This window comes from Pteropus vampyrus, unplaced genomic scaffold (genome assembly GCF_000151845.1).
Source record: "Pteropus vampyrus isolate Shadow unplaced genomic scaffold, Pvam_2.0 Scaffold55, whole genome shotgun sequence".
In the NCBI taxonomy this organism is placed as follows: Eukaryota; Metazoa; Chordata; class Mammalia; order Chiroptera; family Pteropodidae; genus Pteropus; species Pteropus vampyrus.
In genome coordinates this window covers 4,237,620-4,250,367 of record NW_011888836.1, presented here as the reverse complement: position 1 = coordinate 4,250,367, position 12,748 = coordinate 4,237,620, and the positions used below count along the sequence as shown (strand labels likewise).

General features: G+C 41.1%; 2 protein-coding genes across 4 annotated transcripts in view; both read left to right on the top strand.

The window, feature by feature from the left end:
- Window positions 1-8,411, top strand: part of LAMA3 (laminin subunit alpha 3) — a 64,627-nt gene extending 56,216 nt beyond the window's left edge. For all 3 annotated transcript variants that reach the window (XM_023530807.1, XM_023530808.1, XM_011360441.2), the window contains 6 exons: window positions 924-1,064; window positions 3,838-3,997; window positions 4,111-4,241; window positions 6,012-6,105; window positions 7,335-7,454; window positions 8,223-8,411. In XM_023530807.1, the coding sequence (XP_023386575.1) occupies window positions 924-1,064; window positions 3,838-3,997; window positions 4,111-4,241; window positions 6,012-6,105; window positions 7,335-7,454; window positions 8,223-8,368 (792 nt within the window). In that variant the 3' untranslated portion in view covers window positions 8,369-8,411. The remainder of the gene's footprint in view (window positions 1-923; window positions 1,065-3,837; window positions 3,998-4,110; window positions 4,242-6,011; window positions 6,106-7,334; window positions 7,455-8,222) is intronic.
- A 1,347-nt stretch (window positions 8,412-9,758) lies between these two features.
- LOC111739867 (laminin subunit alpha-3-like) lies at window positions 9,759-11,690 on the top strand. The gene is made up of 3 exons (XM_023530839.1): window positions 9,759-9,803; window positions 10,155-10,335; window positions 11,104-11,690. The coding sequence occupies exons 1-3, from the start codon at window positions 9,759-9,761 to the stop codon at window positions 11,247-11,249; spliced, it is 372 nt and encodes a 123-aa protein (XP_023386607.1). The 3' UTR covers window positions 11,250-11,690.
- Window positions 11,691-12,748: the final 1,058 nt, after the last annotated feature.

Sequence of the window (12,748 nt, the reverse complement as noted above, 5' to 3'; positions counted from 1 at the left end):
ATAGAAGTAGGTAAACCAGATGGATTCTCTTGCCTTTGTTTTGAGAAGCCGGGTGGAGGTGGAAAGAAGTAGACCATCTGGGACGCGTTCTGGAGGCAGACCCAGGAAGCTTTGCTGATGGGTTTCATGTAGGGTGTGAGAGTCAATATCAAGTCCTGTGATTTTGGACCAGCAGTTGGGTCAATAGTGAGACTTTCGCTGAGATGGACAAGATGGGGAGGAGGTGGATGTGGCTGGGGAAGGAGCAGTTTAGAGCTGGGGCAGTGAAGGATTTCTGGTGCGAACACCTCAGGTTGAGTTGCCTGTCAGATGTGAGAGCCCACACGTCAGGAGACAGTAGAGGCCAGAGGTCACAGCTGGGTATAAATGTAAAAATAGGGGAGCCTTTAGAAAATAGTCTGATAGTCATGATGTGGTGGAGTCCATAGTGGAGCCCAGGGATCCTGACCGTTAGCAAAAAGTTTAAAACACTCCTCTTGTTGGAAGAGAAATAGCCACTGGCAACTTGGTCCAGGCACCCTCCTCAAGGGAACGCATGACTTCCCGCCCCCCGTCCCGTTAGCTCTGCGCAAACTATGCCATCCCTTTTGTTGCACGTGTGTGTGTTTTATTTATATTCCTTTGGCTCTTCAGTTGTTTATCTTTTCTATGAGTTTCCAGATCAATTTTATCTTTATTAGTTTGCTTTTGAATAACCTTTTTTCACTCCCATTTTAGCTTACTCTGTTCAATATCTAACATAACCTCACAAAATTATAATGATGATGATGAGACACTAGGAAGAAAACTCTCTCATTTTTTAAAGCTACTCGAAGGGGTAGAAAAAAACATTTCTAAAAAAAATCTCCTTCGACCACTAGATAAAACACAGTAGCAATTGTCAAAGGCAGGAATATGATTAACTTATTTTCTTTACTCTGAAGGTGGCATTCGGGCAAGATGGAGAAAAGAGTCGCTTGGTTGTGGATGGTCTGAGGGCCCAGGAGGGGAGTTTGCCCGGAACTTCCACCTTCAGCCTCAGAGCACCCATTTACCTGGGATCGGCTCCATCAGGGAAACCAAAGGTAAATAGTTATGTTTCAGAGCCATAGATACAAATAATTTGCTGTATGATATAATCATTGTAATTATATAAGATATTCAAGAATATCAAAATACTCTAAATGATTTTTTAAAAATAATCTAATATCCATAAGCCTACAGAGAGGTAGCCACTCCCTATTCCCCGCCTTTCATTTTAAAGATGCAGCTTGAGACATGGACCCTGATGGAATGGATCTGGGGCTTCTTCTTGGCTTTATAAATAGCAATCTCTTAGCCTCTCTTCCAGGGAACACAAAAACGTGGTTTTAAGTTGTAGATTGGGATTTTTGATTAAGACGGTTTTCAAACTTTAGCAATTTGTGCCACCTTCAGCATCTTTGCCATACCCAGTAAAACATTCACTTAATAGTTTGCTCTCAATCAACTCTTTAATTTAAATTTGTTTTTAAAGGATCTTTTTTTCTCTCTCATACATGGAAACCCTATATATTTTTTTTTTACCACATTTGGTAGATAAGCATTAAAAATAAATATATAAAAATAACAGTGTCGAAAGGGTCTACCTACATAATGTGCTCTACATTATCTTCTTTTGGAGAAAAAAGGAGCTCATCAAGTGATCGAGGGGTGTTTAAGACATATTAGCACAAAACTAAAATTTGTTCCTTGCACTAATCTAAAGGCTGAAAAAAAAATTGAAAAAGGAATAACATTACAACTAAAAATATGTGTTTTAATGTTATTTGGTGTCCAAAATAAATTTATCTCAAGAACCAAACTTGGGGGAACTTTGGGCTAAAGGAAAGTCACAAGTCCGTCACAAGTCCATCTATCCCCAAGAAGAAAGAGTTCTTGGATTTGTCAAGTTCAAACGCTCTGCTGGGCCATGACTCCAGGGCTGAGCTCTGTAATGCCCTCTCCCTGTCTCTCCTCTCACGCTGCCAGAGCACTAATTGCACCCGGGTTACTTGAGGCAGCTGTACCCACCCATCATTCTTCTCCTAGATTTTCTTTTTTCCTTCCACTAAGTGAAGTACGATGGTCCTGTCAACAGTCCAGGCCTAGGAACTACCCTCCACCTAAATGCATGCCAGATACTCTTGGCCCCTTTTTCACAGCTGGTGGCCAATTCTGATGTGTTTGCAGTGGCAGAGGAAGGGCCAAGACTCAAGTCTGAGGCTGGAAATCAATGTAATTAAAGCAGGTCATTTCCTCCAGCATGGATTCTAGGCATTCAGACTGATCTCACCTAGGCCATGGTGTCTCCACAAGGCTCAGCCTGGTCCACTTGAGTTTTACGCTAGAATTTGGGTCAAAGCTCCAGCAAGTCATAAAGTATTGTTTTGCTTTATTATATATAATAACATGTATATCATAAAAATAGATAACAATATAGTATATGTAACATATAATATCTATAGAACATATAACGTATTAATTGCTAAGGAGGATACTTAATGTTACTGTTTGTTTTTCTGCAACCTCTGTGTATATTTCCCTCTCAGAAATCACAGGATGGGATAGCTATTCAAGGGCATAATTTGGGTATTCTTCTGACCTGGATAGACACACTTAGCATCCTACTATGTGGGACAATCCATAGCACCCCATTTACAACATTCTTACAAGGCACGGTTCTTTTTGCAGCCTTACATCAACCTGAGGGTGCAAACCATTGTATTACCCTCCTCCAAATCCTCTTAAAGGACAGGCCACGTCCAACCAAACCACATCTTCCTCTGAATACCAAAACCCGCCGTCAGCCTGTAGGGGTTCAGTGTTGGACTATGGCCTATCCTAGAGAGTCTGAGCTTGGTCTCAGCTATAGGCTCTTCATTCTATAAGATGGCAAATCTTAAGAAACTAAAAATTTCATAAAGAGCCAAATCAGTATCTTATCGTTTACATGCATGTCTAATATCAGCATACTCTCTTAAAATTATCATGCCTTGCCTCTGTCATGTAGGATTCCAGGGTCCTAAAGGCATTTATTCTAGAAGGGAGTTTAGTGATTTAATTCAGTGATTCTTTAACTCTTTTGAGAATTTTGTGAAAGCACAGCCTCTCCCTCTAGGATAATGCACATACAGAGAATATCTGATATGTAATTTAAGGGATCACAGAACCCATAAGCACGTCCCTGGGCCCCAGGTGAAAGTTCCTGTTCCGGGCCAGCTGTAAAAGGCACGGAGCTCCATGCAAGCCCACTGATGCTGCACACCACGTGTTACTTAATTCTACAGCATTCATATTTTTTTGGCAGTGCAATGAGCCCAACAATGTAGAGAATCTTTTTACACTTTATTATTTTTGGAATGTTTTGGCCTCTTTTCTCAGTCAGCTGCCTTGCATTAAGCAATCACATGGGCTCATGAAACCCTAAGAAATGGTTTGTACCTGCAAAGAAATGGTGAGACCTGTGAAGTGTAAGGTGGGAATTTCCTCTACTGCAGCTCTGTCTGTGCAGACCAGAGTCAGGTCCCCCTCTCTGTTCTCGTTCCAGCACTAGCGAGCAACCTCTACTGCCCCTGCCCTCTGCACACACACCACTTGGTTTGATGGCACCTTCAAACTTTGACCACCTGCCAGAAAGCTGGTATGCAGGTTTTTCTTGCACTGTGGGCCGGAAGCCAAATGGAACAGTCAAGCCCACCTGACTCTTTTAAACAGGAAGAATTAATCCTCCAGACTTTCCCCTTTAGTACACACTGCGCCTGCCCTTAACCTTGGCTGCACATGCATTTCTGTGAGTTATGGGTAATGAAGTTTGCTCTCTCTTGTGCTTGGTTGCAGGGTCTCCCCAAAAACAGCTTTGTGGGATGCCTGAGGAACTTTCAATTGAACCTGAAACCACTGGACACCCCTTCAGCAAGCTTTGGTGTATCTCCTTGCTTGGGCGGCTCTTTGGAGAAAGGCATTTATTTCTCCCAAGAAGGAGGTCATGTCAAACTGGGTAAGGAGCAATTTGGAAGAGTTTACGTGTTTGAGTCTTTTGAAGAACTCCATCCTTCTTCTTGAATTATGATGTTTTAACTGTTTTTTTTTTTTTTTTTTTTTTTTTTAAAGCTAACTCTGTGTTGTTGGGGCCAGAATTTAAGCTCGTCTTCAGCATTCGCCCAAGAAGTCTCACTGGAATCCTAATACATATCGGCAGTCAACCCAGGAGGCACTTATGTGTTTACATGGAGGCAGGAAAGGTACGTAGCAGTCCGGTGACATGGGAACAGCAGATGAAGAACATTAGAACCAGATTCCATTTTTGGAGACCATAGTAGGTGAAGAGACTGTAGAGAGTGAAATCTGATCTTCTTTTTAAGAGACCTGACTTCAGGGCTCACTTACCCTTTTCCTTTAACAAGTAATTTGATCATCACATTTTTTATTCTTCACCTTTAAAACTGGAAAAACTCAAAACAAGCTGGGCTGAATTCCAGCTGCACCACTTAGTTGTGTGACCCTGGGGAAGTTACTTAACCTCTTTCAGACTCAATTTCTTTATCTTTCGAATGTAGATAATAATGCTTATATCTTAGGGCTTGTGTCACAAGAATAGAAACTGCCACATACTCAATAAATGTTCGTGTTCACTCCTCTTCTTCACCCTTGTCACGTCTCTACCTTTACACGTAAGGGCAGTGCCAGGATTTATGGAATATGTTTTCCTCACCAGCTGTCTACACCATCTGACACCCATGCCCATGGTCTTGTGTTACTGAATCAGTTTCAGATTCCCCTTTTCCTTTCTCTACAACTCACCAGCCTTTCTGGGCCCTGCAGCCAAGCTGGCCCTTGGGTTTCCACCCAGGCTTCCTTTGGCTTTTCACGAACTCTTTCTTCTGTGTATGCTTCTGCTGCCTCATCCTTCCCATTACTCACAGGCCTAGTCAATATTTTATTTTCGTGACCCAGTTATATCACTTTCCTTCTCAAAAAATCTTTTTTTAAAACCATATTCTTCTAGAAGACTTAAAGGCAAAATTGATAACAGGCCATTCTCTTTCATCTTCATCCTTCCCCAGTTTATTAAATGCAAGGGGAAAACTCCAAGAAGAAAACAAAATAGTACAAACTCCTAGACACTTTTTATTTAAATTGCAGCCTTTACGTCTAGCAGGCCTCTGGTAGGCCAGAGATGCAAGCAATGATCTGCTTGCTGACGGCTGAGACAAGGCTGACTTTTCAGGGTTGGGGTTGGGGAGAGTCTCCAGCGAGAGCTTCTGGATAGGAAATAATCACAGAAAATAAAATCAAGACCCGATGACCTCCATAACAGCAGTCACATTGTTTAGCTTGAAAATCGCCTGAGAATAGACTGCACTCTCTAGCTACATGTAAATTATTTACCAACATGCTTATTTCAGTCCTCTCATTTCATTCACCTTGATTCAGCCCTTGGAGAATCCTGCCCAGAGAGTGAGAATGTGGGATTCTACAGAGTAGCATGCTGTGTGCCTGACCCTTGACACATGCCCAATACAAATGAAGTAGGTTAGCTTGTTGATTTCCTTGGACGAAACCCTCTATAAGTCATGCATTCATGGGATTATTATAAGTAGCTGGCCTTTGCAGCAGGATGTAGGCCTCAGCTAGCATATTTGCCTTCCAAATTTTACATCCTTCTAAACAGACTCACTGTCACTTATAATAGCTAAGGAGGATCTTTGATGCTAATCAGCAACCTCTGAGTAGTGCCTGGGGGTTAGGATGCTGAAGGAAGGGCTCACTGCCTTGGGCAAAAACTCCAGGCAGGGCCCTAGGTTTGCAGCTTGCTTGCCTGAAAGGGATGCAGCAGAGAGATTCTTGCAAAGCCTTGGACCCCATGTGATCACTTGGTGTGAGAGTGGGGAACCTATATCTAAAGTGCTCCTGGGCTGTCAGGGTGGAAGGGGTGGGAAGGGAAGATGTCTGGGGAAGTTGGCTCCACGGGCCTTTCTCGAAAGAAATGAGAAAATGCATGTGTGTTTCAGGTCATGGCCTCTGTTGACAGTGAGGCAGGTGGGATCTTGACATCAGTCACACCAAAGCAATCTCTATGTGATGGACAGTGGCACTCAGTGACAGGTATGATATCCAACAGCCTGTTGTTCATACACTAACACAATCTTCCTTTCCATCTGGACTGGAATGTCCCAAATGCAGCCTCTGTTCAACCATCCATTAGTGTCTGAGTGGGGTCAGCCCACCAGCTTAACCCAGTGAGAACTTGTCCATTCTCACTCCTCAACTACATTTGCGTAACTCATGGCTGCTGCCTCCAGTTCTTCATAGGTACTGAGATATACATTTTTTTGATCCAAGCAAACTGATAAGCTGTGTTTGGTTTCAAGGTAGTATAACATTGTGATTTAGATTTTGTCTCTGAAGTCAAAAAGAACAAGAGGTGACATCTCAGTGGCAGCCCTTACCTGTGTGACCTTGGGCAAGCTACTTAATTGCTTTTCGTCTTCAGTTTCCTCATCTTCACCATGGAGATAAAAAGAGTATACACCTCCCAGAGTTGTGAAAATTAAACAGGATAATGCAAATAAAGCGCTTAACAGTGTCCAGTCTGTATTAAGTGCTTGGTTAGTATTTGCTTTTGCTATTCCTAAAGTTCATTGTTGGGTTATTTTTGTCAATAATCATTTAATATTGATGCAAGTGATTTAGACAAACCACTGAGAAGAGAACAGGCATATTCTCTTAGACTGAGCCTGCTATTTTATGAATAACAGTGGACATTAGTTTGGAGATATATTTACCTGTATGGGCTGAAATATCTTTTGTAAAAAAAGCAGTCTTTGCTTGGCTAATTTGAAAGCTAACTACATTGCAGTTAGTTAACATTGTTAACATGGGAGGAATTTTATTTCGAGGATCAAAAGCGACTGTCTCTAGAGTCAGTTTTCAGAAGTCAGTGTCTTTGTGGGAAGAAGCTGAGCTCACGTGAGTTCATGCCTCTGGAGAGCCAGAGCTTGAATCCCAACTCATTCAACTTACACCAAGCCATCTTGTCAAGCTCCTCAATGACTGAGAATCACATTCTCTTATCTGGCAAAGAGGAGCGATAATATCTTTCTCACAGATTCATTTTAAGAATTAAATTCTGTAATACATCTGGAAGCACCTAAACACCACCTGGTTGAATTTTGTTGAATTTATGTCTAATTTCCGAATTCCTGCAAACAGTGCTCCCAGAGGTCCTGCAGGAATGAGTTAAGAAGAAGCCAGTGGTGACACACTAGTGTAGACATTAAACAGCAGGCAGGGCTCCCCTCAGGTAATTCCTGACCAGCTTACTTTCCCTGCAGTCACCATAAAACAACACATCCTGCACCTGGAACTGGACACAGACAATAGCTACACAGCTGGACGGCTCCCCTTCCCGCCTGCCAGCACTCAGGAGCCACTACACATTGGAGGTGTCCCAGGTAACTCTTGTCCTGACTTCACGCATGTTGCCTCATGTCAGCTTTTAACATTTCTGTCTTAACCCAGCAAATGTGATGCCCCAGCCTGTGGGTTATCAGGAGGGCAGCTGTTGGCTAAATGCTAGAGACGGTGAGACCCTTTTCTCTAGCACATAGGGAAACCCAATTGCCAGCAGTGGGTACATTTCTCAGCAAGCCAAGCCACATTACTGCTGCTTCCTCTTGTCTCGAGCCTGTAATTTATAAGCCTCTCTTAAGAGTCTGAATTAATCTAGAAGCTGATATCAGCAAAGAATCAGGAAAGGGGCTGAGAAACCAGTCTTTCCTCTCCAGTCATTAAGTTTTATGGCAAGTTATTAAGCTTTGTGAGGCCAGAATGGGACAATCAGACAGGTTGAGATAGAGTCAGGTTCAAGACTAGAATTTTGCCAGGAAAGCGTCTTGTCATTCTTCACTGTTTTATGTCCTTCCAAATAGTTTAGTCATTAATTTTATAGGTCTTCTATAACCCATAAAAAGCACTAGCTTTTAGAGTTGTTATCTATTGATTTGGGCTGTGGAATCTCCTTCTTTGAAGAACTTTTAGAAGAGCCTTGTGCTGATCTGTCACAGCAGGTGGGGTGTTGGGTACCCACTTAAAGGGAGGAAGTGACTGGGTCATCTGAGACCCTGGATCGCTTTAACTCTAATCCAACTATTTTTTAAATTAGGTTCATTCATTTGACAGTATGGATTACCCATTGAACGCCTCTGCTTTTTTTCTTTTAGCCAATTTGAAGATTTTGAAGCTCCCTGTATGGAAATCATTTTTTGGCTGTCTGAAGGATATTCAAGTCAACCGCATTCCTGTCCCTGTCACTGAAGCCGTGGAAGTCCAGGGGACTGTCAGTCTAAATGGCTGTCCTGACCACTGACTTGAACCTATTACACAGTGAGGAAATTCACCTTCAAAAGCATGGAATACCAACCCACTTCCCTCTCCCTACTCAAGATCATTCTTGACTTAAGACACCATGGGAATGAGTTTAAGAGCAAATCCAGTTTTGAACTTCGACCATACATACCCATCGTTTTGTCATTCAGTGCTATATATGTGTTTTATATACAAATCCTATTTCTTGAAGATGATGAACAAATTGCTATATGTTTTTGATAATGTCGTTTTCCACTAAAAATGAAATGTGTTTTAAAGATCATTATTTTCTACTTGTTAAAAAAAAATAAATATCTTTTTAAAGCACTTTAAAAATACAAAAATTTTACATGTGTTAAATGGCTTGATGGTCATTGATAATCATATTAATTCTTCAGCTCATGTTCAATGTGTTACCTACAATACAGTTTTCTACAAATAATTATTGAGCATCTACTGGTGAGGTCCTGTGTGTGTTCCATGTTGGGTCTATAGTCAGGTATAAGAAGTAATTCCTGCCTGAAGGAATATGCAAACCAATTGAGGACACACATAATATTCATAAAATACTAAACTGAATTAATAAACTTATACTTCCACTTGGCTTTCCACATACATTCTGCTGCCAACCACATCTAGATGATGATGATCGATTCCTTGAAAGCCAAAACTACCTAGTAGGAAAGATGAGATGGATATACATACTATAATTAAAGCTTTCATGGCAAGCTGATATTAGCCAACTAGGAAGAGGAATTGCTTCGTCCATTCTCACTCCTCAACTACATTTGCGTAACTCATGGCTGCTGCCTCCAGTTCTTCATAGGTACTGAGATATACATTTTTTTGATCCAAGCAAACTGATAAGCTGTGTTTGGTTTCAAGGTAGTATAACATTGTGATTTAGATTTTGTCTCTGAAGTCAAAAAGAACAAGAGGTGACATCTCAGTGGCAGCCCTTACCTGTGTGACCTTGGGCAAGCTACTTAATTGCTTTTCGTCTTCAGTTTTCTCATCTTCACCATGGAGATAAAAAGAGTATACACCTCCCAGAGTTGTGAAAATTAAACAGGATAATGCAAATAAAGCGCTTAACAGTGTCCAGTCTGTATTAAGTGCTTGGTTAGTATTTGCTTTTGCTATTCCTAAAGTTCATTGTTGGGTTATTTTTGTCAATAATCATTTAATATTGATGCAAGTGATTTAGACAAACCACTGAGAAGAGAACAGGCGTATTCTCTTAGACTGAGTCTGCTATTTTATGAATAACAGTGGACATTAGTTTGGAGATATATTTACCTGTATGGGCTGAAATATCTTTTGTAAAAAAAGCAGTCTTTGCTTGGCTAATTTGAAAGCTAACTACATTGCAGTTAGTTAACATTGTTAACATGGGAGGAATTTTATTTCGAGGATCAAAAGCAACTGTCTCTAGAGTCAGTTTTCAGGAGTCAGTGTCTTTGTGGGAAGAAGCTGAGCTCACGTGAGTTCATGCCTCTGGAGAGCCAGAGCTCGAATCCCAACTCATTCAACTTACACCAAGCCATCTTGTCAAGCTCCTCAATGACTAAGAATCACATTCTCTTATCTGGCAAAGAGGAGCGATAACATCTTTCTCACAGATTCATTTTAAGAATTAAATTCTGTAATACATCTGGAAGCACCTAAACACCACCTGGTTGAATTTTGTTGAATTTATGTCTAATTTCCGAATTCCTGCAAACAGTGCTCCCAGAGGTCCTGCAGGAATGAGTTAAGAAGAAGCCAGTGGTGACACACTAGTGTAGACATTAAACAGCAGGCAGGGCTCCCCTCAGGTAATTCCTGACCAGCTTACTTTCCCTGCAGTCACCATAAAACAACACATCCTGCACCTGGAACTGGACACAGACAATAGCTACACAGCTGGACGGCTCCCCTTCCCGCCTACCAGCACTCAGGAGCCACTACACATTGGAGGTGTCCCAGGTAACTCTTGTCCTGACTTCACGCATGTTGCCCCATGTCAGCTTTTAACATTTCTGTCTTAACCCAGCAAATGTGATGCCCCAGCCTGTGGGTTATCAGCAGGGCAGCTGTTGGCTAAATGCTAGAGACGGTGAGACCCTTTTCTCTAGCACATAGGGAAACCCAATTGCCAGCAGTGGGTACATTTCTCAGCAAGCCAGGCCACATTACTGCTGCTTCCTCTTGTCTCGAGCCTGTAATTTATAAGCCTCTCTTAAGAGTCTGAATTAATCTAGAAGCTGATATCAGCAAAGAATCAGGAAAGGGGCTGAGAAACCAGTCTTTCCTCTCCAGTCATTAAGTTTTATGGCAAGTTATTAAGCTTTGTGAGGCCAGAATGGGACAATCAGACAGGTTGAGATAGAGTCAGGTTCAAGACTAGAATTTTGCCAGGAAAGAGTCTTGTCATTCTTCACTGTTTTATGTCCTTCCAAATAGTTTAGTCATTAATTTTATAGGTCTTCTATAACCCATAAAAAGCACTAGCTTTTAGAGTTGTTATCTATTGATTTGGGCTGTGGAATCTCCTTCTTTGAAGAACTTTTAGAAGAGCCTTGTGCTGATCTGTCACAGCAGGTGGGGTGTTGGGTACCCACTTAAAGGGAGGAAGTGACTGGGTCATCTGAGACCCTGGATCGCTTTAACTCTAATCCAACTATTTTTTAAATTAGGTTCATTCATTTGACAGTATGGATTACCCATTGAACGCCTCTGCTTTTTTTCTTTTAGCCAATTTGAAGATTTTGAAGCTCCCTGTATGGAAATCATTTTTTGGCTGTCTGAAGGATATTCAAGTCAACCGCATTCCTGTCCCTGTCACTGAAGCCGTGGAAGTCCAGGGGACTGTCAGTCTAAATGGCTGTCCTGACCACTGACTTGAACCTATTACACAGTGAGGAAATTCACCTTCAAAAGCATGGAATACCAACCCACTTCCCTCTCCCTACTCAAGATCATTCTTGACTTAAGACACCATGGGAATGAGTTTAAGAGCAAATCCAGTTTTGAACTTCGACCATACATACCCATCGTTTTGTCATTCAGTGCTATATATGTGTTTTATATACAAATCCTATTTCTTGAAGATGATGAACAAATTGCTATATGTTTTTGATAATGTCGTTTTCCACTAAAAATGAAATGTGTTTTAAAGATCATTATTTTCTACTTGTTAAAAAAAAATAAATATCTTTTTAAAGCACTTTAAAAATACAAAAATTTTACATGTGTTAAATGGCTTGATGGTCATTGATAATCATATTAATTCTTCAGCTCATGTTCAATGTGCTACCTACAATACAGTTTTCTACAAATAATTATTGAGCATCTACTGGTGAGGTCCTGTGTGTGTTCCATGTTGGGTCTATAGTCAGGTATAAGAAGTAATTCCTGCCTGAAGGAATATGCAAACCAATTGAGGACACACATAATATTCATAAAATACTAAACTGAATTAATAAACTTATACTTCCACTTGGCTTTCCACATACATTCTGCTGCCAACCACATCTAGATGATGATGATCGATTCCTTGAAAGCCAAAACTACCTAGTAGGAAAGATGAGATGGATATACATACTATAATTAAAGCTTTCATGGCAAGCTGATATTAGTCAACTAGGAAGAGGAATTGCTTCTAGTTTTATCTGCAAAATCATGAACCATGTACTAGATCAATGTTATGACCCAGCATCACTCTCCCTAACAAAGAAGACTATACGGCATTTCTATATCTTCTTCATAGTGTTTATTCAGGAGGAAAATAACAAATAATCCCCAAATTTGGATATATCATCATCCTATATGCCCTCCACCTCTGAAACTGAGCCAGCCATGTTCCCTTAAAAGAACACAGTGCTCTTTCACGACCTTCACACTGCAGTCCTGTGGGCACGCTTTCTAACAACCATATCTATGTAAACACAGAATTGTTCTCTTGGAGAGGTAGAAAGGCCTCATCACAAGGGTTAGTCAACAGAGGCTGGCTGGTAGACTTTAGGGATGTTATGCTGGGTCAGAGGTTAAATGGCATGACCTTAAGTCACATTCTTTCTGAAAACATTGATTTCAAATGAAAACTCCACCAGGTGATTACCACCCAGACATTGAGTCTTCATGAAGTGCATCCATTTTACCTCTTTTGCAGGTCTACACTAAACAGGGTTCCTGGTGTTAACGGAATCTACAAAGTTATCCATTAGTGCTAATTGTTCATCGGCACTTTCTGGATTCATTATAAAGGGGAAATTAATTCTTCGCTAATACCATGGTTTTCTCTCCATTTTGTAATAGCTTGAAGAACAGCAGTCTGCTTTTGCTGATTATAATCTCAGTCACCAGACGGCAGCAGAGAGTGTCACAGATGGAATATAGT

Coding starts and splice junctions, on each gene's coding strand:
- LOC111739867 (XM_023530839.1), top strand. CDS start 9,759: ATGGGAGGAATTTTATTTCGAGGATCAAAAGCAACTGTCTCTAGA. Junction 9,804..10,154: donor CAAAAGCAACTGTCTCTAGA/GTCAGTTTTCAG, acceptor ACACTAGTGTAG/ACATTAAACAGCAGGCAGGG. Junction 10,336..11,103: donor ACACATTGGAGGTGTCCCAG/GTAACTCTTGTC, acceptor TTTTTCTTTTAG/CCAATTTGAAGATTTTGAAG.